Here is a 27,170-nt window from a genome sequence, read left to right as displayed (position 1 = left end):
CGGAATTGAATTAAAGTGAATTCAAATAGTAATAATAATAATAATAAACTGAACTTAACAAAACTGAAAATAAATCTGAAAGAATAGGGTTTACATAAGTCTATGTGATAAACGATCACTTAGTGAATGTGATTAGGTAGGCAATATGATAGAGTCGAATTTTTTATTGATTTGAAATCGGATTTTTAAATTTAATATCAATTGATTTTTTTGGTTTGGATCGAGTTGGAATCAACTTGAATTGTTAATTCTAACTTCATATGTAGGACGATTTTTCCTCTATTTATTATTGCGATAAGATTACATAGCAATTTCACTATGAAGTCAAAAACAAATCCTAAATGAAGTCTGATCTTCTGAATGGATAAGTTCAAGTTTCGTTTTTTTTTTTCCTAATAGTCTCTATTTTTCAATAGAGCATATACATTAATTATTGAGCTTAACAATGCAAATCAAAACGATACATATCGATGCAAAATTGCAAATGTGGTAGCAACAAATTGGGATACAGGAAGTGTTTTTATGTTGTTGTGTATACTACTATAATATATTTAGAGGTGGGCATGGGCCGGGCTGGCACGATTTGAGCCCGGCCCGGCCCGGCCCATTGTCCGTTACGTGGGCTGCGGGCATGTAATGGTCAAGAAATTTTATTTTTGGCCCGCACCGGCATGAGCCCGCAGGCCGAACGCTCCTTTTCTTTGTTTTTTACCCTAAAACTGTCAACAATACAACATAAAACATGGGCTGGCCCGCAGGCCCGGGCTGGGCCGTGGACATATTTTAATAATTTCAAGCCCGGCACGACACGGCCCGCCACTCATGGGCCTGGGCCCGGCCCGCCATTTACTCAAGCCCACGGCCCATGCCCACCTCTTATATACTTCCTCCGTTTAGAAATAGTTGCATCATTTCTATTTTGTGCACTATTCACATCTTATATTTTGATTGTCTTTGGTGATTTATATTTTAAGAAAAAACATAGTCATGGACTCATGGAGACATGGAGTCATGGGTGGTCTTGTTAGATTTGTATTGATGTAAATTTTTTTAATATAAACTTATAAATTTTTACTTATTGATAATTAAAAATATTAATGATTGAAATCATACATCGACATGCATGAAAATTAGAAATGGTGCAATTATTTCTATAAACAGTGGAAGTATGTGGTAAGTACACACAATCTACATACTAGTTACTACAGCATCGACGGACCCATGTACTTAATTATTCCTTAAATCAAAACAACAGTCCCCAAAATTCGACAATTCCTTGTGAAAATTGATGATCATTTACGCCTGCTTTGGTGGGAGGTACTTCTGCAGCACAACTTGAAGATGTTGAAGCATCTTAGGCTTCGGCGGTGTTAGTTCTTTAACTTCAGGAACTTCCCTCAGTGCGTTGAGCCAAGATGTTAACAGTGGATACCTTTCTGAGGTTAAAAGCTTAATACCAAAGCAGTCTTCCAGAACATCGGACATATCAAAACAAGAATAAAACACTATATCCAAGTATCCAAGTTTCATATCCTGGAAAGATGGAGCACCATTTAGGAACATCTCTTTCGTTAATAATTCTTCAGCCACATCCAGCTTCTTCAAGTACTCGTTAAGCTGCTCCTCGTTCGCTTTGCCTTCTGTTAGTGTTTTTCCCAAAAACAGCAAGACCTGGCCCAACCATACACCGTAAATTAGATTATATACAAGAGACTAGAGAACTAGATGTGCATCATGCATCAATTTTTCGATAGCACGTATAGAGTAGATTAAAGTTAAGGGAAATAGTTACCCTCGTTTGTTTCAATTGAATTTGGAATAAAACCTCATTGAAAAGCTAAATTTTTTTCTAGTCTGCCTCTTAATGATAATGAATTTTAGTGTAATTTGTAAGAGAAATCTCATATCAACTTACTTTATCATTCCCCAAAGTTCATTATAATTTATTAGTCTTAGAAGGTGATATTGAGTGATAATGGCATAGGTGGTTAAGACTGTGTTTAGGGTGAGCAACTGCACATGTTCGAAATAAGGAGGAGATGCTGGTGAGCAGCTCATACATCTAAAAAAAGAGCTGGGGCCGGATCAATTCTAATTCTATTAGTTATCCGTCCAAAAAAACCTAAATCTAATTACAAATGTGAAGATATTAATTTCTATATGGTGTCTTCTTCTTCTCCCATTCTCCAAAAAGCATCATTTGTAATTCTTCCGTCTCTTCTATTTACAAAAAAAATAAGTTTTATACTTCCTCCATTTCAATTTAATTGTGACACTTTTAAAATTACAGACTCCTAAACAATTTTTGGAGAAGAAAAAGATAGAGAAAGAAAACAATAAGGTTCCATGTGATGATAGGGGAGAGATAGAGAGATGTTATTATCCAAAATAAAAATATCACAACTAAATTGAAATTTTCTAAAATAGAAAATGTCACAATTAAAATGGAGAAAGTAATTTATTAACACAGACCCCTAATTTTATGAGATGGTCTCAATAATGGAAATCCACGAGAAAAGAGAAAGGGTTTTCATTACTTTTAACATTAATATGAGATATATGCGAGATCACTCTTAAGTCATTATCAAGAAATTGAGGGAGCTTACTTGTTCGAAATAGGCTACCCAAAAACGATGCTTGGCCCTCAGGTAGGGATCTTTAGGCAGAAGATGTGGAGGATCAGTCCAAGTTTCATCAATATATTCAACAATGACAAATGATTCTACAATTGGGAGGCCATTATGCACAAAGACAGGCACTTGCTTGTACAACGGGTTATATTGCAAAAGCAGCTCACTTTTGTTGGCAAGATCTTCCTCTATATATTCATACTCTATGCCCTTAATTTTGAGGGCAAGTTTGGGTCTTAACACAAAAGGACTTGCCCACATTCCATATAGCTTAATTGAGCTCTCTTCCCCCATATAATTTTTGTGGATCTTCACCTCTTTCTCAACCAATACGTGTCCAACGGTAGTATTTGTGTGTGTTTATAATGGAAGTGTTAAAATGTATTACGCAAAGTGTTGGAATCTGCTTCATCATAGACTTTTCCTTACACTACTAGTCTATTACACATCAACAAAAAAAATTTAGAACATGTTCTTCCACGGTTCCACCGTTTGAATATTCTTTATGACTTCAAAGTGTAAAGCTTAAACTCGGTCAATTTTGTCATATACTAAAAAGTAAAAAGTGTGAGACTTTTGATTTAGAGTGCTTGAAGTTTTATAGAATACACTCTTGGGTGCATCAATTCAGGATATTCTTGTTGCGGAAAAGATTTTAAAACTTGTTTCACATTTGTACCATGTATACTACTTTCTTAAAAAAAAAAAAAAAATTGCAATTTTTTTCTTATTTATAAGTTTCACATTAATTGTAACGTTTCTTTATTTGGTAATAGTGGTGACCAATAGACATATTGGGTAGGTCACACCGCAATCTAAAGCGGGTTAGGCTGGCTTGCCATGGCCTAGGACCAAACCACGAGTTTCTAGATATGATGGGCTGGTCTGGTGGGCCAATTTGTTCGGCCATGAGAGTCTAGTTTGGGCTGGTCTGGAAGGAGTTTAGCCAGCTGTGGTAATGGGCTGAATTAAGAACGAGTTTTTAACTTTTGTATTTAAACAAATAAATTAGCATTAGAATTATTGTTACATATGTTGTGATTTAAAAACAAGTGCTAACTAGTTATGACAATCAATAAAAATCACGAACAAACAAGAAATTGAAACAACAACCACATAAAACAAATAGAGAGAAAAAGAAGGAAAGAACACACCAATTTACTAGGAAACTCGAGCTCGGAAGAAAAACCCACAAACTTGCACTATGCATCAATGGAGAACAATGGTGAACAACATAACTCTCTCAGAAACTCACTCCCTCTCCTAAAATCCAAGAAAAGATGAGGTTCTAAGTTTGAACCTAAGTTTGACCAATGAAGTTGTGTGTTACTCCCTCTAAAACCACAAAATAGGGTATTTATATTACAAGACAAAAGCAATATAATGGCCACTATTGAAACTTAAAGCGCACTATGTTTGCTCGTCCGGGCTCGAAAAACCGCCCGCGTGGGCCAAACTGTTCCGCCCATGCAAAATGATTGCCCACCCATAGTAGACTTCTTGGAATTTTCTGTCTCCTTCAGCCAAAGTCTCCCGCCGAGCCAAAGATAGTTTGCCCGAGGAAGTTGCCCGCTCGGGCCCCTGCTACCCGCCTTGGCAGTTGCTCCTTGGCCGCTCCTTACTCGTCTTCTTCGCTTCTCCTCGTGCCTTGCTTCCTTACTTCAATCATCTCCACCAAATCCAACAATATAAACCTTAGAATTTAATAATTTTAGACAATTAGTTTTTTTAATGATTAATAGATTATAATCATTATATTTTAAAGTTATATTTTTACAGTTAATTAAAAATGAAAATCATGCTTTGGGGAGTAATGTTAATGATTTATTAATTTACATCATTTATTATATAATTTTGCTCTTAACAATTTTTATTATTAAATATTTAACACTTGAAAAGTAATTTAAATAAATAATGAGATTTCTCATGATCATTATTAATACCATTTATTCTAGTTTAACCTGTATTACTATCATTACATCTTACTCATTACAATTTTGCAATTTTATAGTAATTCAAATAAAACATTAGAAATACTAAAAATTCATAAGTCATAACATCAATTAAGAATATCAATGTCACTAAGGTCAAAGTAGGGAGGGCAATGGATCATGTACCCGATCCAGATCTGTGGACCCCGATCCATTTTATCTGATCTAGATCCTCAAGTTTCAGACCAGTTTGATCGGGGTAAGATCTGGGTTCAGTTTTTATATTACAAATCTCGGTTCGAATCTGACCCACGACCCAAATAAGCAAACCCGTTTTTTAGAAAAAGTAGGTGAGTTGGGCTTCTAACTTCTAAGCCTCGCTCTAATTCTAGAATAAACATTTCACTCTAACTTCTAGGAGTCTGACTCCCTGAACTGTTGCTCCCCTTCACGCCTCTCTCCACACTCCACGCAGGCCCACTACCGCGCCATCTTTCCAGCGATACCTTTCCGATGACCACACTGTCCAGCGCACCATCTTTCCAACGTCTGCACTGTCCACTGCACCATCTTCTTCTACTTCTTCTCTTCGCCGTAATTCCTCGCTTTTCTAGTTCACTCTCCTCGGCTAAAAAGGACGTTGGCATGCAACTGCTTTGTACTTTTTATTTTCGACGACACTGCACCATCTTTGCGGTGATTACATTGTTTCATTCGCTTTTGAAATTTGCTAAAAAAACACTTGAATTTGATAGAAATCAAAAATAAGTTCGAATTTTAGATTTCTTGCTGAAATGTTAATTATCGTTGTTCTTCAAGTCGAAAATTCGTTGCAATTATGTCTTTGTTGCGCCGAGATCAGTAAGACTAATAAAATTCTGATGTGGGTATGCATTACATATTTGATAGTGACTCGTGTGATGTTGGATCCATTTTGGACCCGGATCCGTTAGATCTGGATCTAGGTCCAACTTTTCTGACTCGCTAGCTAGATTCGGGTCGGATCTAGATCCAAAGTCTGAAAACGAATCTGGATCCGGTATCATATGGACCCAATCCAGATCCAATTCGTTGCCATCCTTAGGCTAGAATGTTGTTTCAACCACTTAAGAATATCAAAATCATATACCATCTTGGACAAACAAGTTCAAAGTATGCGCACAGCAATGAATATGTAAAATTTCACTGTTTATAAGCAAAGGAAGCTTGGTATAATAAAACGGAGGAAGTATACTAAAGTAGAATTTGTACTATAAGTTAATGTTGAGAATTAGATTAAGCAAAATTATTAATTACTTGTAATTAACACTAATCAATAATAAATGAAAAGTGATGAAACTAAGCATAAATAGGAAAGCAATGAAAATGCACCGAATAACGTGGGAAAACCTTAGCACATGGAGAAAAAACCACCAAGAAAGCACCTTTGATTAATGGCAAGTTGGCAACAATGGATGAATAATACAAGCATTAAGGATGAGTTTAATGTTATTTTCTCTCTCCTCTTTACTAAAACCTAGGTTGATCTCTCTTTGTGTGGATGATATTCTAAAACATAAAAAAAGGGGTTTATATACTTTAGGGAAATTAATACAATCCAAGGGTTGAGATTAAACCTCAAACCTGATAAAAAAAAACGCCAGAAATCTAGGTTGCCTAGACGAGCGACAAGAAAAGCCCGCCCGGACCCAAGTGCCGCCCGCCCAGGTAAATACCCACTGCAACTCACTGCCTTCAAGCCATGAAATAAAGCACACCCGAGCTTATGTCGGGCCATGCAGCCCGCTCGGGCCACAGCCCAGCCCACCCGGGTGCAGGGTGAAGAAGACTTTCTGCCTTCGAGGCAGAACCAAACCAACCCAGCAGTCCCGCCCGAGTTCATTGATGTCCCGCTCGGGCTGCTAGGAGACGGTTGGTTTCCTTCGTGTGTTGGGCTTGTTTTCGTAGTGGGCTTCCGAGTTTGCTCAACTCCACCATTTACCCCAACAGTTAAAACAGAAACTAATAAGATAAGTACTTAATAGATGATTGCATAGTTAGATTTATAAAATTATAATTTATTGAAAATTATATAGGTCAAGAATTTAACTATAGTATATCTTAGTATTCAATATCAAACATCTACCGGTACCATCATGCCAAGTATTTGACAGCGCGCGATCAGCAAAAATAGTTTTGAATTCGGAACTTCAAGCCCAAGGCCTCAAGGGTAGTGGTGTCAGAATCAGATCTGACCGCTGGGTCAACCTGATTCTGACCTGACTTGAACCTGGTTCGACCTGTGAGGGTCAGTCCTTAGACCTGACCGAAACCTGACCTGGGATTACCCAGACCTGACCGGCACCCGGCAAGATTATATCCTGACCTGTTCAGACAGACCTGCTCTCAAACCCGAACCCGACCGCAATCAACAAGATATTATTAAAATTCAATTTTTTTTATATCTACAAAATAATTTAAATATGTTAATTTATAAAATTGCTTACAATTAATAATTAATTAAATAAAAAATTAAAAATTAAATTACATTTAATTTGACTATTTGTGGGTTACACCTTCAATATCATGTATTTGTTTATATTTTTATTTTCATTTATTTTTGAATTATTTTTGTACATTATTCTCTTGTTTTAATTTTACATCTATTGATGTATATTATTAAAGTCACAACGTCAACATGTAAATTATTTTTACTAAAATTAAATTGAACAAAAATTGAGTTGAAACTTGACAAATTTTAATCAAAAATTGAACTTGACTAACCAAAGCTGTTTAGTAACCAAATTAATTTATTGTTATCTACATCAAATTGTACTTGAATTTACAAGTCAATTATTTTTACTTTGATTTTTTTATTAAACTTATTAAACCTAAGATAACATCAACTTACAAAACTATTTCTAGATCCCAAACCAGCGATTTTAAATCGCTTAATCAAGTACTTGTTAACTACTGGTTTTATGCAAATCTTGTTCAATTAACAAACACCACCAACAATCTTTATCATTTCTGAAAAAGCAAGAGATTCTACATGCAATATCATAATACAGTTAAATTAATAAGAATATAAAAATAAGAAAAAGACAGTAAATAAACAAATAAATTAACAAAAATAAGAAGAAAAAGACAGTAAACGAAAAAATAAATTAATAAAAACAAGAAAAATGAATTACAAAATTCTGAATTATTCAACGCAAAAAAATAATATTATACGAATTAAAAATCTAAAAACTAATATTTAAATAAGCTAAATTAATAAACGAATTGCGAAAATAATGTATATTGACAAGCTAAATCAAAAATCTAAAACAACATTCAGCCTTGTTGAAGATTTCGACAATTAAAAATCTAAAAAATAATATATAAACAAGCTAAATTAAGAAATGATTTACAACAATGAACAAACTAAATTAAAAATAGACAAAATTTCCCCTCAAAAAAAAATAGACAATGAAGACCGGCGAGATGATGAGAGAATGAAGACCGACCGGCGAGATCTGGAAACTAAATCTGAAGCCATTGATATCGAACAAACGAACGATAAGCTTGAACGTTCGCGTGAAAGAGAGAAGAAGAGACGTTGCGTGCTTGAACGACCGCGAAGCTTGAACGTCGGTGGCGAAGAGAGGTGCGTGAGAGAGAAAGTTGAAGGAGATCTACCATGAGAGGGAGGGAGGAGTACGAGTAAGGCTGAGGAAGGAAATCTCAGAGAGGGAGAAGTGAGAGTGAGGGAGGCTATTACTGAGGAATGATGATAGGAGGGAAGGGGGAGGGTTTAGGGTTAGAAAGGGATGTAGTTCAATGGTTGGATTTTGATCTTTTCAAATCAATGGTCTTAATTCATAATCTTTGACATTATATTTTGACCAATGAGAATTGAGAGTGGTCAATCACATGGATTGCTAACTTAATCAATGGTTGGATTTTCATCTTTATAAAATCAATGGTTTTTCCCTCAAAAAAATTTAATAGCCTAAACTACTAATAAACTAGTATTGTATTTTGATATTATTATGATTTGAGTATTCTAATTTCTAGTTCTAATATTATTAGTTTACTAACTTTAGAAATTAGTAGTATTACTAGAAATTAAAAGAAATTAGAAACTTTCAAAATTTAATTAGTATTAATGATTTTTAAGAAATTAGTTTTCTAAATTTAATTAGTATTGTCATTTGTTATAGTAAACATATCAAGAGTCGTTATACTAATTTATAATCAATAGAGTATTAAACGGGTTTTATAATGATTTTAATACCAAAATTATACTAAAATGATTAAACACATTGATAAAATTATTTGTTTATACTTTATCATATATAGTCACAACATAAAGCATATATACCGTGTTATGTTTGTTATTGCTATTGCTATTCTTAACATTGTTGCTACTATATTACTATTAGTATTTATATTGTTATTGTTAAGAATCCGTAAATAGTTATACTAGTTATATATGTTGCTTGTGGTCATTGTTACAAAACTAAATTTATTGAAATATTACTTATATACAACTATTACGTACTCAATTGAAGTTTTAATTATAGTCATTTACGTGAACTATATTATAACAATATACTTATATTGATGCGTGATTGTATCTATGAGGTTTAAGCCATAGGTTTGTTTTAATCGACGGTTGGGATGAAATGATATCTTATTTGTTGGGTTTTACATATATATCAAGATATAATCAATGAGATAGATAAAGATATTATACTTTAATCTATTAAGTTTACATTAATTATTATTGTTGTTGTTATATGAAGCTTGGAATTGATCATCTACTCGTTATTATTGTCATTGGTTATATATATTAATATATATATATATATATATATATATATATATATATATATATATATTATATATATATATATATATATATGAAGAGTCGTTCTACTCCTTTACTCATTAGAGTGGTTTTACTCAATTGATTAGTCCAAATACGAGTTCACTATGAGAATACACTAAACATCATGGTAAACAATATAGTGTTTTTATTAGTTTTTTCGTTATCATCCATATATCTATCGCACGCATACGTAGGGGATAATGATTTGGGGGTATAATTCATTATCATTATTATTGTGCAACTTATGAACCCTCGTTATAATCACCTAGGCCTCATATGAACCGTCGTTGTAAACATATGAATGTATGATTGTCATTTGTTATAGCATTATTATAACATATTAAGAGTCGTTATACTAATCTATAATCAATAGAGTATTAGATTGGTTCTACAATTATTTTGATATAAATCTAGTAATTGATCGTATATTGTTGTTAATATATAATTCTCATTATGTTATCGGTAGTTAAGTTATTAGAGCATATTAAGAGTCGATGCTCCTCATACTCGTTAATAATCAAATAATCAATCACGTATTCGCTATAATGGTTCCAATATTATAATCGTCCTAATACATTTAAGCCTACTGATAAAATAGTTTCTTTATAGTCACATATATATACAAATTTAAGAGAATACCATAAATACTATATTTAGTAACTAGTAAGTACTTTTTAGCAATTGGCGTCAAAAAAAAAAAAGTACTTTTTAGCAATTAACTTATTGATGTTACTTTTAATAAGTTATAGTTAGCTTTTATATGGGGTAATGATATAGGGATATAATTTACTATTATTAGTATTGTGCAACATATGAACCCGCGTTATAATCACGTAGGCGGTAGACCTCATATAGTCATATGAACCGTCGTTGTAAATCTATGAATGTATGATTATCATTTGTTATACTATTTATTGTTATTGTTATTGTTATTGTTATTGTTATTGTTATTGTTATTGTTATTGTTATTATTCCTCTTCGTATTTGTATTACTATAATAATAAATCCTTTATATGAAATTTGGAACTGATCTTGTACTCGTTATTATTGTCGTTGGTTATGAATTATGATATATAATATTAAAACATATGAAGAGTCGTCTCTACTCCTTTACTCATTAGGGTGGTTTTACGCAGTTGATTAGTCGAAATAAGAATTGACTAAGAGAATACACTAACATCACGATAATCAATATAGTGTTTGTATTGGTTTTTCGTTATTATCCACATATTAATCGCACACACACATATGTATGTATATGTTGATCTTAATACTTTTATTAATACGATTCATTTACATATATATACAAAGTTAAGAGAAGACCACAAATATTATACTAGTATTAAACTATAGTATAACATAAAAACAATTAACTTAAATAATATTATAGCTTATAAAGACAAGGGAGTGTTATTGTTGTTAATCTTATACTAGTATTAAACTATATTTTACTTGTTTAATAAGTTATGATTAACTATTTTACTTAACTTATGGTTGTTACTTGTTACATGTTCTTATGATTAACTATTATCATTTTCATTTGATGTTTATTTGTAGTATTGTTCTCATTACCATCATAGCTATTTACAAACTTATATATCAATCATAATGCTTATAATAATAAATCATTTATATAAAGTTTGGAATTGTCGTATACTCGTTATTATTGTCGTTGGTTATAATATATAATATTAAAACATATGAATAGTCGTTCTACTCCTTTACTCATTAGAGTCGTTTTACGCAGTTGATAAATAAGAGTTGACTAAAAGACTACATTAAACATCACGGTAATCAATATAGTGTTTTTATTGATTTTTCGTTGTCATCCTTATATTTATCGACCACACACACACATATATATATATATATATATATATATATATATATATATATATATATATATATATATATATATATATATATATATATATTATATATTGATCTTAATACTTTTATTAATATGATTCATTAACAAAATACATAACAAAATCAAGATGACCCGATCAGGAGTTACCCGAAGTTGAATTGGCGTTCAACAGCGAATGGACCCGATGTTTCACAATGATCGAACTAAGATGAGTAAGATCATTACTAATTCAACCCGAGTATATTTCACTTAACTCAACCGCACATGGAACCTAAATACGATCTTCGCAAACCCGGCTAAAAAAATGTCAAAGGGCAATTATACCCGAGAATGGATCGACTTGTAAACGGAACGTTCAGACCTGTTTGGCACCCGGGAATCCAATGATTCAAATGTGTTCGACCCAGTTGAACAAAACCTGACCAGTCATGACCCGGGGCACTGACAATCAGAATCCTGACCTGTCCGGGTATGACCTGGTTCGCCGTGGGTATACCCAGAACCTGTTTACTAACCTGTTTTGACACCACTACTCAAGGGTGACATATGACATAAAGACTATTAAGTATCGTTGAATTTCCAACCACATAGTCCACATTAACTCATTAAGTATCGATGGATGGACAAAAATTCGTCGGATAACATGGACTTCATCCTTATCTATATAATCACATCAAGGACCATGCTGACTTGTTCTTGTGATTAGTTCGTATTTGGTAAGAAGAATTTCTCTGGGCTATCTTCGTATAGAGCTCTCACCCAGAGGCTCATTATAAGCTAGAGATCCCAAACCTCTCTCCCTTCTTAAATTCCAAGCAAATGGTTGAGGTAGGAATTGAACCCTATACTCTATTAGGAAAGATGTAAAAGCTTACTACTTGATCCAACTCTAATTCCTTCTTTATATCATTACATGCAGTGATGCAGGTGATGGCAACTACGCTGACTATGAGACTACTAGCTGATTATATTATACGAATTGTAATACAAGCTATTTGCTACAGGTGAGAATCGGGATGATGCATGATTTTGGACACATAAAAGTAAGATTAAAGTTTTTAGGCCAATTGACCAAATTGGTACAAAAAAGGACATTGACGACAACTTGGTAAATTAAAAAACTCAAACGATAAATTGGTAAATTAAATTAGATTTGGCGACAATAAGACCATAAATTAGGTAATAATTGTTCCACCTTCGCGTAATGAGTGTATTTCTTTTTTTTTTTTTTTTGACAGGAGTAATGAGTGTATTTCACTTGTTCAACTTTCACATAATAAGTGAATTTCACTTGTTCCACTTTTGCGTTTAACCATAAATTTATTACTTTTTTCCCAATATTATCCCATGTAATTACAAGTTGAATCACATTGCTATATTTTTCCCAACTTTGTACTGTGGGGTTAGCGTCATATAAATAAAGAAATCATGTAGGTTCTTTATATTATAATTTTTTTTTTTTTGAAAGGTTATGAATTTAAATTAATGATACTTGTTTCTAAATGTATATTGGAGAATTTATTTTTAATGATAACTAGCAGCAAAACATATATAACATATTGTATAAAAAAAATAGTTTCCAAATGACAGTGGTCCAATAAAGTTCATGTAACACAAAACATGGGCCAACAAATTATACTCCAATTATCTAATCAAGATGTTTAAAATAACCAATTAATAATGCTTCTTAAGTTGAGTCCAAGAATAATTCTCATCTCCCAACACCAAAAAGATTTAGATGTTTATCTAAAGCAACTAATTAACTAAACCCTAATTATTCCATAACTTTTAATAGAAGTATATCATTTCATATCATAAAAAATCAAAACTAACTATTGAATATTACAACTACTAAATAGAAAAAGGAAAAAAGTTGTGTACCCTTTCAATATTAAACCAGTATTGTATGTACGCAATGCGTGCGAAAACAAATAAAAAGTCAATTGCACAATAATATATACGAAAAATTGTTCATAAATTTAAAAGATGGTGAATTTGTATTTTATTAGAAGGGTATAAAAGAGTTTACCATTTTTGGTATCCCCCTCCTCTTCCCTGATATAATAGATGTCATTGAAACATGTAAAATTAAACTTGAATTATTGCTCTTTTAAACTTGCTATATAATGTATCCCTTTCATGAAATTCTAAGTATGTTTACTCTCCATCTTTCTTTATTTGATGTACATATTTTTTGCACAATCTATCAGATGCATCTTTAACGGTAAATTTCTATAATTCTATATAATTTGCAAATATTTGTAAAAGTTGGTATGAAGAATCGAGATAAATTTAATACGATTAAGCAAATAATGATTACTCTTAAATATCAATTGACATTATATACTTCCTATTTGTGTTAAAATTGAAGAAATTTAATTTCAAGATTTCAAAATTGAAGAAATTTCAAATTTTTCAAAATTGATGGTGCAAAATTGAAGAAATTTTAAATTTTCTACGCTTCTTATTCTTTATTAACTTGTAGAGGTTGTGTTTTGAAAACCCCGGATCACAAAAAAAAAACAAAAAAGTAAGTTTTTATTGAGTGAAGTGATTATCTCATAAAACTTTAACACTAAAAATATACAATTTTAAGATGTTAAAAAAAATTTCATGTAACTTCTCTCTCTACAAAAGTAAAACCCTAGGCGAACTAAAACCCTCTCCTCAGCCGTCAAAACCTAGGGCTCGACGACCGCCTGAGTCGCCTCCGCGCCCTCACGACGGTCGTCGAGCCCTTCTCCCTCTTTTTATTTCCGCTTCTGATTCGAATGTTCTAGATTTGGTTCATCGCTCCTCCGTGGTGTTTCCCCTGCTGTCGACGTTGCTCCTCTGTGGCTTTCCCGTGTTTCCGTCGTCTTCGCCACGGAGTTTCCCCTCCCTTGTTGGTCGGTTAGTCCTCCCCACCCCCTGTTTCTTTTCCTTGGGTTGTTTCGTTGGTTTTCCACCCTTCTATCGTAGTTGAGTCGCGTCGGGCTTCCCCCTCCCCCTCCCCTAGTTGCGCGTTGAGCTTCCCCCTACCCCTCCCCTAGTTGTGTGTTGGGCTTTCCCCTACCCGTCCCCTGTTTTTCGTTTGTTTGGGCATCCCCTTCCCCTCCCCTCCCCTGTTTTAGCTTGGTGTATTGGGCCTCACATCCCCCTCCCTGGTTGTGTGTCGATTTTCCCCTCCCCCTCCCCGGTTTTTCGCTCTTTAGGCATCCCATTCCCCTCCCCTGTTCATGTTAAGATGTCCAGTCTCCTTCCCCTCCCCTGTTTTAACTGGGTTGGGTCTTTTCTTAGTTTGGGTGGTAAGTCGTGAAACAGTTGTCAGTTGTTTATTTCGAATTGATAAGGTTGGGAATAGTAATTGGTTGTGGCAATTAATAAACGTTTGTCAGTTGCATAAGAGATGGTGGTGTTCTCCTATAGTTGTAGAATATGTAGTTCTTTTGGACTCTTTGGTGAAGGGACATGTGAATCGAAAGGATGAGAAGTGTGATCGTGGTCGAGGAGATGATCAGTATCTATGGTTCGAATATGTGTTTTCCGGTTTCCAAAGCCGAAGGTGTTTTCGAGAGCTCACAATGTTTAGCTCTCATTTTAGCTTGGCAATGATCTTAATATGGTCATTGCCTTGAAAAATTCAAATCTGCAGGCGGTACCCCAATTACATCTGGTGGATTTCAACAGCCCCGTTTTTCCTATCTAAAGGAGAAATTTCAAATACTCTCGAGAGAGAGTCATGAGTCATCTAGGAATGTGACTCTTCAACAGATGATGAGCCAAGAATCTCAAGCGATAGATGCTCGTTGGGATTGCTCACTGTTCGTTGTTTGTTGTCCGGATCGTGATCGACATTTGCTTCTCCTACCACTTCCATCAGTTATCAGATTTTTGACTCCACCAGCACAATCATCGACCAATGACTCCTTACTTAATATACAACTCTCTGCCGGATTTATTTGTGTATGTTTTTTAGGGCATGTACGAGCTACTAAAGCTCCTTTAGGTTTTTCTTTGTTTTATGTTTGATTGTACTAGAAATGGGTTGTACTTTATTGTTTAATTAATGCAAGTTTTCTCAATGTAAAAAAATATATATACAATTTTACTTTGATGTGATTTATTAAAGTTATCATTGTTAAGTAACAAATATGCATATTTTAATTTCCATTAATATGATACGGTAAATTTTAATTTCTACAAGTTTTGGCGCACTCACACATTCACTTCCTATATATTCTTACACTCTCCACCCCTTACAAAACCATAGATTTAGCATAGAACATACTAAAATTTTATTCCTCCAATGTTGTTACAGTTTAAACTTTAAACACACTATTCTCATCAACACGACAACAACTGATATTAACCATCTCATTCAGCCGCCTTTTTTGACATGTACTTGGGCAGCACAGCACGAAGATTCTGAAGCAGCTTATCTTTCGGTGGTGTCAATTCTTTGAATTCAGGAACTTCACTCAGTGCATTGATCCAAGAAGTTAATAACGGATACCTTCCTGCGATCAAAAGATCAATTCCAAAGCACTCTTTAACAACATCAGATGTTCCAAAATACGAATAGAACATTATATCCAAGTATCCGGGCTTCGAATCCTGAAAAGATGGAGCGCCATCAGAGAAGATCTCCTTGATCAAATCTTCAGCTACATCAAGCTTCTTCCAGTAATCGTTCATTCTGTCCTCGGTCGCTTTGCCTCCTGCCAATAGTGCTTGGCCTAAAGCATCGGATACCTGTCCGTGACATACATAATTAAGTTGTTGAATTAAATTAGTAATGTAAACAAAGGCGGCTAAGGCCATGTGCAGGGTGAGCAACTATACAGGTCCCAAAATATAAGGAGTCCAATTATATTAGTTGTCCTTTTCAATTACAGAGTATTTTTTTTCTATTTTATAGAGTATAATGTTGGATGCAATTCATGCAAATTTAAAGAAATTTCTATTTGGTGTTTCTTCTCCTCCTATTCTCCAAAAAAAGACCATTAATGACTCTCTCATTTCTTCCTATTTACCAAAAAAAAAATTTAATTTTTATAATTTAATTTAGCACAAGACCCCTAATTTTATGAGATGACCCTAATGTAAACTATGATGTTATGTACTTATTTGTGATCGTTGTTGGGGAAAAATATAACCAACATATCAAATCATAGATAAATACTTCCTGCGTTCTGAATTACTTGTAACATTTTGAGAGTAAATGTGAGAGTTTTTTGGTGAATGAATGAAGTACATATATGAAGGGAGTAAAGGAACTTACCTGTTGGAAGTAGGTGACCCAAAAGCGATGTTTGGCCCTTAGGTAAGGATCCTTTGGCAAGAGATATGGAGGGTCAGTCCAAGCCTCATCAAGATATTCAAGGATGATCATGGACTCCGCAATTGGGAGGCCATTGTGCACGAGTACAGGCACTTGCTTATTAACAGGGTTATATTGTAGAAGCAAGTCACTTTTGTTAGAAAGATCTTCCTCTATATATTCATACTCTATACCCTTAATTTTCAAGGCGATCTTAGTTCTTAAAACATAAGGACTTGCCCACATTCCATGTAGCTTTACTGAGTTCTCTTCCCGCATTATTTTTGTGTGGCTTTCTCCTCTTTGTCACCTAATACAATTTATAGTGGTTTATAGTATGTGTGTCTACTTTCTAGTAGATGTATTGAGAAATTTAGGTAAAGTGTTGGAAAGTGCTTCATCCTTGACCCATTCAATGATGTAATACTTTGATTTGTTATGCATAAGGAATAAAAAAAAATTAATGTGGGATTTTTTTACATTCGTAATTTTGTACTCCTTCTGTTTTAAATTATAAGGCATTTTAGTTAAAAAAAATTGTTTCAAAATATAAGGCATTCGACAATATCAATGTAAGATTAAATGCAACTTTATGCTATCATGATAAGCCTATAGGTTATTTTGTACTACCTCTGTATTTTCTTAGTTGCACCATTTGCGTCTTTGACACTATTCATCAATTAACTTTGTTAAGTTATCTCGCATATTATATAAGAAAAAACATAGTCAAGTGGGGTCTTGTTAAATTCGTCTCAATGTGAAGATTTCAAATATCAAATTTTTATAATTTTTACTTAAACCCAATAAGAAATATGAACTTTTAAAAAAACATCCCAACAAATGTGAAAAATCAAATGGTGCAACTAAAAAAATACAGAGGTAGTATTATCAATACAATATTTAATATCAATTCTTGTTATCCATGCAAATCCAACTAAAATTAACTAAATTCTTAATCTTTGTGCAAAAACCTTTATTTTTGTAGTACGAAGAAAGACCTTGTCTATACCTCAATTCGCACAATTTTTTGGTCTAGCATTTACGGACCAGGCACTTAAGAGTTAAGACATAAGAGTAGGGGTGAAGGTAGGGGGAGTTTGTACCCACAATAACAGCAGTTAGGAGGATTCGACTTTGTGACTTAAGGTTACAAGGTGAATCCCTAACCAACTACACCAAACAAGCTTGACTAGGTTATGATTAATATACGAACAAAGAGTTGCAAATAATAAAACAAATGTAGGTATATATATCAACCAAAAGAAAAAACATTACATGAATTACTTGTTGTTTATTCCTCTAATAATTTCTTATAGTTCTCTAGATTTTCATCCATATTAAAGATACTATTATTATTTCATTTATTTCATAACGGATAAAGTATTATTATATATATGAACATGGGTCTATGGGGAGAGACGTAGACCCTTTTTTTACCCCAAACCCAAATTCGTCCCAAAATCCAATGGGTCTCAAAACTCTAGACCCAAACCCTTAAATATGGGTCGGGTCCAACCAAAATTGTATTGAGCAATAGCTCCATGCCCATCCAAACTCGTCAAACACATTAATTTCATCCCTTTTTTTTAGTTTATCCATCTCCAACTATCCATATCCCTTGTTGAGTTCTTTTCTAACCAATAACATAATTTACTGAATTAGATTTTACAACAATTACAACTACTTTTTTTTGGCAGAGAAAGTGCTTCCATTCATTAGCTAATAGTAAGGGTTCATAGTAGACAGACAGTTGCGCATACTAGGAGTATTTGAGTATTTGTTACACCGAGAAAATATAGATGTAACTAAAACAAGCATAGGCCCTGTTCTTTGAGGCACAAATTCAATTCAATTCATTTTTCAATTCAGTCCGATTCAACTCAATCCACTTCAACTCAAAAGAAAAGAGCTCTAATCTAATTACAACAAAATAAAATTAGTTGACTATAGTGGTCTTCATGTGTAGCTCTATTACAGTTTTCCCTTCAAGCTATTGTCTGCCTAATTAGGTGTTTTCTATTTATTGGTCGATGCTTCATTGCTTGTAGTAGTAACAAATATTTACTATGGTCATGAAATAAATGCTAAAGCCAAGTACTATATAAATTCATATGGTCAATCCATTTAAAAAAACGGCCGTCAACAGGAAAACAAAAATGCTCATTCAAAATGCAATCACCTCATAGTAGTAATAGACACAAGTACGGACTGTAAACAGGATTCTTCCTAAGTCATCATCTCCTCTTAAAAAACAAAATTTCCTCTTGGAAAACTAGGACCAACAAAAAAGCATCATTACACTGCCACTCTAGCTCTTTGAAGACTGCTTTTCTTTTGTTTTCTGAATCTTCAACACCTTCTTCACAATCTTCTGCTCTTCGACCAAGAAAGCTCGGATGATTCTGAAGATACAATGAGCAACCCAAGGAGTTAGCATCGAAATGGAGGCACAAAAGACATAAGCTACATAAAACCATAACTTTAAATCATGATAACATGAAGGCTTGGAACAAACCTTTCACGAACAGCACTGCCAGATAGAACGCCTCCATATGGACGATTCACAGTACGCCTGTTCCTGGGTAATCTGCTTCTCTTGTACTCAGTGGGCCTCAAATGAGGAATCTGTAAAGCAAAAGGCCAAGAGAATAATTAATCATCGGAACACTCAAGTTCAATAAACTTGTAAACCTACTTGGTGAAATTGAATACATGACAAATAAAAGCATATGTATCTATGCCTCATAGAAGTTGCAAAGATCAGCAGCCTAATCAGCCTAATACATTATTATATCTTTAGAACTTGCTGAAGATAGACCACAAAGGCAATTACTTACTACAGACAAAAATGAAAAACCAACTACATATCACTAGTAAACAGAACCACAAGAGCCTACAGCAATCGTGGATATACAGGTAGAAAATACTCGGATATGGGAACCCCAAGTCCCAAAATAACTTATTCTCAAGGAAAGGATGCAACAATGTGAAAAACAGGTGCAACATTCGTGGCTGAATGCAAGTCAATATACTTAATCCTAAAAAAGGTTAAAAAGATCTACATACATTGTGCTAAGTCAGAGAAGCAAGGAGTTCAATAATGCCATATCTTGGCTCTAAGGGATCTTGAAACCTAAAGCCGTTACAACATCAAACAACATGTGCACCATTTGGCAATTGACCAGAGCAATATCTACACCATCGATATCCCATACTTCTATATTTAGCCCAAAAACATGCAGCTAAAACATCATGTTGAAGCAAACAAGTGATAGTAAGGTGCAGCTGATCAAGCCACACAGTTATTCCTCCACTAAAAACTGTAGCTAGTGATGCACGACATCAATTCAACACATCTAATACATCCGAAACTAAAAACGTCAATAATACTCAATAAAGCCAGCACAGAAACAACTACCTACAACAAATTTTCATAAGCATTTCAACTAGTATCTAATCAGTAAAATACATTTCAAGGTCATCACATGATTGCATTGCAACTAGTAAAAAGAAGTTGAATTAATAACCATTGATTCGCATACAATCACGGTATCACCCACTAGCTTCCTTTTGTATGTACAATCGGCCATTGCGCATATCATTTCCACAACGCAATGTCAATACCTCAATGTTCGAGAAATTATATAATTGGGGTATTGGACGATACGTAAGTACAGTCACCCATTGCATAAAACTATCTTATCAAATCCAATGTTTCACAAAAACCAACCTCAACTAGCAAAATTAACAATCAAGCATTTTCAAATTTCACTGTCACATGCTTACATTGTTATCAATGTCAGTTCAAAATTCATCATATTACATAAAATCAAGAATTAAATCAAATCAACATTTCCAAGATTAATCATAAGCATAACAAAAAGAACATACCCCTTGAATCCTCTTTCCAGTAACAGGGCATTTGGGCCCACTTGCTCTCTTCTTTGTGGTCTGATAAACAAGCCGCCCACCTTACATAAATCACAATCAAATCAACATTATCTTCCATTACAATCAAAACCCAGATAAATAACGAAGAAATCAAACATAAAAACAAGAACTTTTGGTAAAAATCTAAAGAATTAAGATATGGGTCGAAGAATTAAGATGATAAAAAAGTAGATTTAAAGTTGTTGTTACCAGGGGTTTTGACGATGCGGTGTTGGTTGGATTTGGTGGCATAGCTATGCCGTCTACGGTAGGTGAGACGTTGCACCATTTTTGAGCGAATGAAGGTCTAAGTCTCACCCCTGTCTTTCTCTTTCTCTCTCTTCCTGGAGATGGAACGACAGTAGAGAAGGTTTTGGAATTTTGATATTTGGTGGAGGCGAACAATAAAACCCTAGTTTTGTTTTTGAGTAGAACTAGATCTAACGGTATTTACTAGCTCCTTGTTCACGATCTGGATTTGGCCACGTTATTTTTTTTTTTCTTTGTTTTTTAGAGAATTGGTCACGTTATTTTATTTCAGTAAAAATTGATGTGAGATGTCCAATTACTCAAAATTTTTACTTCCTCCGTTCCAAATTAGATGTTACACTTTCTATTTTAAGAAGTTTCAAATTAGATGTTACACTTTCATTTCGGGTAATAATTTCTCTCTATCTCTCTCCTACACATGGGACCCTTTTGTTTTTTTTTCTCTATCTCTCTCCTCTCCAAAAATTGTCTAGGAGTCCGTGATTTTAAAAGTGTAACATCTAAATTAAAACGGAGGAAGTAATAAATTTCAACTAATCTGGTGGTTATTAACTCCCTTAAAAAAATTTGGATGATCCCTTGGAAAATAAATAATTTTATCTTGGATGGAAGAAATTATCTCAGGGTGCTGGATGGTTTCTCTATCAATATTGTTTCCACGAAGTGATTAACGGCGGATTTTCTCGCTCACAAGGGTCACCCGGTTCATTCTCCTCATTGTTGGTTTGAGCTTTCTGATCTTATGTTCCTTTCTATCATCCGAAGGGATGCTCTAGGCTGGTCCTATAATAGGGGCTAGCCTAGGTTTTTTCTCCTTATCAAAAAAAAATCAACTATTAATTAACGTGTGCAGGTTCTAACTTATGAGGGTATTGGTTTTTATTGGATCCAAATGATTTATGACTTACTTACTATCTAGGTAAAGTAATTTTATTTTATTTTTATTTTCTTAAATCTTTAAACATCTTTGTTTATAATTTCTTAAACTCATCAACCACGACACCTCCTACTTCAATGAAGCATGAAAGAAGAGGGGGAGATCGAGCAGCGGAGTGGAGCCGACGGCAGGGCAAAAACCATCTCTTTCTTGTAAGATAATAATTTCCTTAATTCAAAACTGATTTACAACCTTAGGATATAGACTAACCAAGAGTGACTACATGCTATAATTAAGGAACTAATTATACACCAATATACACCTACCTAAAATACAGAATAATGAAAATACTTCCATATTTACATATATTCTAACACACCCCTTCAGTCGAAGCGGGAGGAGCACGGACACCGAGACTGTCCCGAAAATCTTCAAATAAGATCAATGGTAGGCCCTTGGTGAAAATATCATCAGCAAGTTGATGGCGAGAAAGAACATGGAGGACGCGAACCTCACCACGAGCAACTTTTTCACGAACAAAATGAATATCCATTTCAATATGTTTCGTGCGCTGATGTTGAACTGGGTTACTCGAGAGATAGATAGCACTAACATTGTCACAGTAGACCAAGATGGCTTTCTTAATAGGGGAATGGAGCTCAAGAAGTAGATTGCATAGCCAGCACGACTCAGAAACCACATTAGCCACGCCGCGATATTCAGATTCCGCACTAGAGTGGGACAGCGTAGCTTGGCGTTTGGAGGACCAAGAAAGTAAATTGTCACCCAAGAATACACAATACTCGGACGTAGAACGGCGAGTATCAGGACAGCCACCCCAATCAGCATCAGTGTAAGAGATGAGGGTGGACAAAGAGGAAGGACACAAATGTAAGCCATGGTGAAGAGACCCCTTAACGTAGCGGACAATCCGCTTAAGAGCAGTCATATGTTCCTCCATTGGATTATGCATAAACAAGCAAATCTGTTGTACGACATAGGAGATGTCAGGTCTGGTAAAAGTGAGATACTGCAGAACCTCAGTGTAACAGTCGTGTTTTTAAGCAGGTTTCATTAAAAGATAATTAAATTTTATTGCCTTAAATTATATGTTAAACTATTGTAAAATACCTTTGAAAAGGTGTATTTAATTGTCTAAATAGAATCTGGGTTTTAAGATATAATTTGGGTTTTTAAAAAAAAAAAAAGAAAAAGAAAAGAGAACAACCTATTCCTCTCTCTACGTGTCTTAGTATGGTGCTGCCAAATTGAATAACATCTTTGAGTTGTCAAAAATACAAAAGCCTCATGAGATTCTTTTATTGAGAATAAAAAAAGTTAGAAACTCATTCTTAACTCTTGATATTCATGAACCAGAAAATCAAAGAACCCCAAAAACCCCAATTCTCTCTCTCTTTCTCTCGCGGGTCCTGCCAATACCCCAACGACGAACGACTGCCGGACTTATTGTCGGCGTCGTCGCGCTGTTGTTGTTGTTCTAGCGGTGCTGCCGCTGCTGGTTGGTTCTTTAAATCCAATTTTCTCTCTCCTCTGCGTTGTTTACGGTGTTCCTCGCCGGCGTGTTGTTGCTTCTTGTTCTGTTCTCTTCCGTCTTTTCTGCTTCAGCGTTGCTGTTGTTAGTGTTCGGTTGGTGGTCCGCCGCCGCTAAATGGTGGTCGATTGTGTAGTTGTTGCCCTCGGTTTCTTTCTCCTCTATTTTGTTGCTGGATGTTGTTGCTGTCCCTATTAGCTTCAATTCTGGATTACGTTGGGAAGGTATAATTTTGAGTTTCAGTTGTGAATTTTATTTCATCAATTGCAATCTGATTTATATGTTGTTAATGGTTAATTTCCACAAGTATCATTGAACTTGTTACTGATTTCCAAAAATCAATTGAGATAATAGTTTAAGTAAGTCCAAGATTGGATTTTTCTTTATTCAATGCATTGGATGGAGGTTTAATTGTATTGTTATTTTCTCTAATTTCATCAATTTAAAGCTGAAGATTTAATAGTCTTATGATTTCCATCAGTAACTTAGTTTTAATCTTCCTGCTAATTGAAAATTTTCGTTTGTTAAGGCTAACAAGTGTATATAAGGGTTTATTGAAATCATAGATAAGTTTCACAAACTCATTATTGTTTTTAAAAGGAATCATATCAATTTATGTACTCACCATACCTATTTAGTTTTAAGAAACAATTTGCGAAATCTGCTTTGTATTTCTAAGGAAGTTATGGAGTTGAAACAAGACCTTGATTCTAAATTTGTATCTGGTTTTCTTTTAGGAAAGGCATGTAATGTTAGAAATATGTTGGTAATACTAAGGAGAAGCTAGTCGAATAAGTTATGGGTTTTAAGTTGAATAATAAGGTGTATTCTCTATTCTAATGATAATTATTGTTTATGGTGAATTATGCGGAGTTTAAGATTGAGTTGGTGACCAAATATCAAGATCTTGGAGGTTTGTAAAGAATTGGATTTCGAGTGAGGTAACCTTTATGTTCAGCAAAAATGAATTTACATGCCCATGTTATATTGTGTTTTCAATATCATACATTACTTATAGTCATGGCCATGGTTATAGATGCATATTTATAAGTTAATTGTGAATTGATATTTGATGGTTATGGAAGAATAATGCTTTGGTTATGTTATTGGAATTGTTCGGAAACTATAAAGTATTCTAGAAATGTGATTTGAGTGTGATAATGAGAAAATGTTTTCGAAATGGTTTTAGCTGGCTTAGTTTATGAACTGAGATGAATAGTGGGCAAGGTACAGGTGGAGTAAAATAATTCGTATATGAGTTAAGACCAGATAAGGTCGAATATTATGTTAAGTTATGTTATAAGCCTGTACTTGCCAGCGATTTATGCAATGTGACTAAGCTATGCCAGCGATATATTTAAAAGATGAATTATTTCCGAACAATGACCAAGTTGTTTCTGATATGAAAAATGTTTACGAACCAAAACCGTTTTGACGGGCTGAAGTAAAGTTACTGATTTTTTTCGCTCATTTTAGTTTTGTTTCTGTTTTGTATTTTCTTCCGTAATCTGCAGGTTTGTGTTGGGAGCTCATAGTGGATCGAAAGTAAAGAGTCGATTATTGAATTGTAGATATCCTTGTGATTCTAAGGTTGTATTTGGAAGTATGCAAGCTCTTAGTGGAGAATTTAATATTCTATTGTTTTGGGAATAAAGTAAATTGTAATCTGTTATTGGTTGTGAAGATTATTATGTTGTAGGCCCTGACCCACAGGTCCAGGATCGTGTAAAAAGGTTTTGTTTTCGCTGCGAGTAAATAGTTAATTCGAGGTTATGAAATGTTAATTGAGTTTTATGGATCTTAAGTATGATTAGCTAGCAGCTCGGAAGTGCGGGCTGTTACACTCAGCAAGGCTCCGATAAAGATGAGGATTCGAGTACGAGGTGGCAGATTGGGCGCTCAATTTCGGTTTAGTGTCGACCGGAGTAGGAGAAGTTTTACATGCCGACATGCTTGCTCGCTCAATGAGTTCTTCAGCATACTTACGCTGAGATAAAAACAGGTCACCTGCATGATGGGTGACAGCAATACCGAAGAAATAACTCAAAGGACCTAAGTCCTTCATAGCAAACTCAGAGCCAAGTAAAGACATGATAGACTGTCGTAGGGCCACAGAAGAGGTAGTCAAGATAATATCATCAACATATAGGAGAAGATAAGCAGTATCGTTACCTTGACGATAAATAAACAATGATTGATCAGACGTGCTATTTGTGAACCCAATTTTGATGGCAAAATCAGCAAACCGGCGGTACCAGGCTCTTGGGGCCTATTTGAGGCCATACAAGGACTTCTTCAGGAGACAAACATGATCAGGATAAGTGGAATCCATGTATCCCAAAGGCTGATGCATATAGACAGTCTCATTGAGTTCCCCATGAAGGAACGCATTTTTCACATCAAGCTGATGAAGGGGTCAAGACTTTGAGATACCAATACTCAAAACAAGGCGTATAGTAGCCGGTTTGACTACCGGGCTAAAAGTCTCTCCACAATCAATGCCCACCTATTGAGTTTTCCCATCACCTACAAGACGAGCTTTATATCTTTCAAAAGAACCGCCGGATTTTTCTTTATGAGCAAAAATCCACATAGATCGAATGATATTAGTATTAGTAGGATGGGGCACCAACTCCCACGTCTTATTTTTAATAAGAGCATTAAATTCATGATCCATAGCCATTTCCCAATTCGGGTCACGAAGGGCACTCACTGGATTACGAGGTAGTGGTGAACGGGTAACATGGGTAGCAAGCCCATACTTTTGGTTGGACTTGTGGATACCACGCTGACTACGCGTAACAGCCCGGGAGGGATGAGGGGTAGGTTGTGGTGCTGTGGTGAAGAGAGTGGGCTGAGAGATGGAGACAGGGGAGACGGACTGCATGGACCTAGAGGTTGGAGGGCCCACTCACAGAAAGGGGCAGCCTAGGAAGAGAATGGGAGTCTGCTACCTTGTGCGGACCAGGGGAGGGCTGGGAAAGGCCAGACATGGGGGAAGCGGGAGGAGGGAGCCCAAGCCCAGAAGAGTACAACCCATGAGAGAGGGGCAGTCCAGCAATGAGGGGGGGGAGGGGAGACTCACGCGAGGAACTGGCAGGAGAGTGGGCTGGGGAACGCGGCCCACCAGCAGAATTGGGGAAGTGTGTTTGGGTGAGTGGAGTGGTGTTTGGGCTACTGGATTTGTGGTTGGGCTGAGTGGGAGGAAGGTCATAATCCAGGAAATCGTAAGTGATGGCAGGTGAGGTATTTAACGAAGTAAAAGGAAATGTGTGTTCGTGAAATACGACATGACGACTAATGATGATTTTCCTAGATGACAAATCATAACATTTATACCCACGATGATTAGTGGGATACCCCAAGAAAACACATGGAGAGGACCGAGGTTGGAGTTTATGGATAGTAGTGGATGAAAATAGGGGGAAGCATAAACACCCAAAGGCTCGAAGATGGGAAAAAGACGGGTCTTTGTGATAGAGAAGCTTGAGTGGAGAGTGGTAGGCGCGGATCTTACTTGGAAGAATATTAAGAAGATAGGTGGCCATTTGTAGAGCATGGTGCCAAAAAGTATGAGGTATGGACGCATGAACAAGAAGAGTACAAACAACATTATTAATACTCCTAATTTACGTTCTGCCTTCCTATTTTGAGATGAAGTGTATGGACAAGAGAGACGAAATGATAGACCATGTTTGGTACAAAGGGTTCTAAAAGGCTCATTATCAAATTCTCTAGCATTATCACATTGAATGTTCTTAATGTCCCTTTCAAATTGAGTACAAACATAGGCTCGGAAATTCAAGAAGGTAGAAAAGAGATGAGATTTCTTGGAGAGAGGGAAAGTCCAAACATAATTTTTAAAATCATCCAACACAACCAAATAGTAACGATGGCCCATCGAGCTCAAAATATGAGATGTCCAAAGATCACAATGAACAAATAGAAATAGA

At 35.0% G+C, this 27,170-nt stretch overlaps 3 protein-coding genes across 3 annotated transcripts; all 3 read right to left on the bottom strand.

Moving 5' to 3' along the window:
• Positions 1–1,130: 1,130 nt before the first annotated feature.
• LOC104894061 (glutathione S-transferase U9) lies at positions 1,131–3,191 on the bottom strand. The gene is made up of 2 exons (XM_010680229.4): positions 2,607–3,191; positions 1,131–1,671 (listed from the first exon to the last, which is right to left on the bottom strand). Exons 1-2 carry the CDS (start codon positions 2,922–2,924, stop codon positions 1,297–1,299), a joined length of 693 nt encoding a protein of 230 aa, XP_010678531.1. The 5' UTR covers positions 2,925–3,191; the 3' UTR covers positions 1,131–1,296.
• Positions 3,192–15,337: 12,146 nt separating this feature from the next.
• On the bottom strand, positions 15,338–18,578 carry LOC104894059 (glutathione S-transferase U9). Its single transcript, XM_010680227.4, has 2 exons — positions 16,550–18,578; positions 15,338–16,020 (listed from the first exon to the last, which is right to left on the bottom strand). The coding sequence occupies exons 1-2, from the start codon at positions 16,865–16,867 to the stop codon at positions 15,643–15,645; spliced, it is 696 nt and encodes a 231-aa protein (XP_010678529.1). The 5' UTR covers positions 16,868–18,578; the 3' UTR covers positions 15,338–15,642.
• Positions 18,579–18,727: 149 nt separating this feature from the next.
• LOC104894058 (60S ribosomal protein L34) lies at positions 18,728–20,917 on the bottom strand. Its single transcript, XM_010680226.4, has 4 exons — positions 20,729–20,917; positions 20,480–20,559; positions 19,104–19,213; positions 18,728–18,990 (listed from the first exon to the last, which is right to left on the bottom strand). Exons 1-4 carry the CDS (start codon positions 20,805–20,807, stop codon positions 18,897–18,899), a joined length of 363 nt encoding a protein of 120 aa, XP_010678528.1. The 5' UTR covers positions 20,808–20,917; the 3' UTR covers positions 18,728–18,896.
• Positions 20,918–27,170: the final 6,253 nt, after the last annotated feature.

The sequence above is a fragment of the Beta vulgaris genome, chromosome 5 (genome assembly GCF_026745355.1).
Source record: "Beta vulgaris subsp. vulgaris cultivar EL10 chromosome 5, EL10.2, whole genome shotgun sequence".
NCBI classification, from domain to species: domain Eukaryota; kingdom Viridiplantae; phylum Streptophyta; class Magnoliopsida; order Caryophyllales; family Amaranthaceae; genus Beta; species Beta vulgaris.
The sequence above is the reverse complement of the archived record's forward strand: the minus strand, read 5'-3'. Positions and strand labels throughout refer to the sequence as shown.

What these genes read in the sequence shown, in the direction of transcription:
- LOC104894061 (XM_010680229.4), bottom strand. Translation starts at nt 2,924, where the DNA reads ATGGGGGAAGAGAGCTCAATTAAGCTATATGGAATGTGGGCAAGTCCT. An exon ending in GGGTAGCCTATTTCGAACAA is followed by an intron (nt 1,672 to 2,606) that starts GTAAGCTCCCTC and finishes TGGTTGGGCCAG; the next exon opens with GTCTTGCTGTTTTTGGGAAA.
- LOC104894058 (XM_010680226.4), bottom strand. Translation starts at nt 20,807, where the DNA reads ATGGTGCAACGTCTCACCTACCGTAGACGGCATAGCTATGCCACCAAA. An exon ending in CCGCATCGTCAAAACCCCTG is followed by an intron (nt 20,560 to 20,728) that starts GTAACAACAACT and finishes GATTTATGTAAG; the next exon opens with GTGGGCGGCTTGTTTATCAG. An exon ending in CTGGAAAGAGGATTCAAGGG is followed by an intron (nt 19,214 to 20,479) that starts GTATGTTCTTTT and finishes TTTGCTTTACAG; the next exon opens with ATTCCTCATTTGAGGCCCAC.
- LOC104894059 (XM_010680227.4), bottom strand. Translation starts at nt 16,867, where the DNA reads ATGCGGGAAGAGAACTCAGTAAAGCTACATGGAATGTGGGCAAGTCCT. An exon ending in GGGTCACCTACTTCCAACAG is followed by an intron (nt 16,021 to 16,549) that starts GTAAGTTCCTTT and finishes TGTCACGGACAG; the next exon opens with GTATCCGATGCTTTAGGCCA.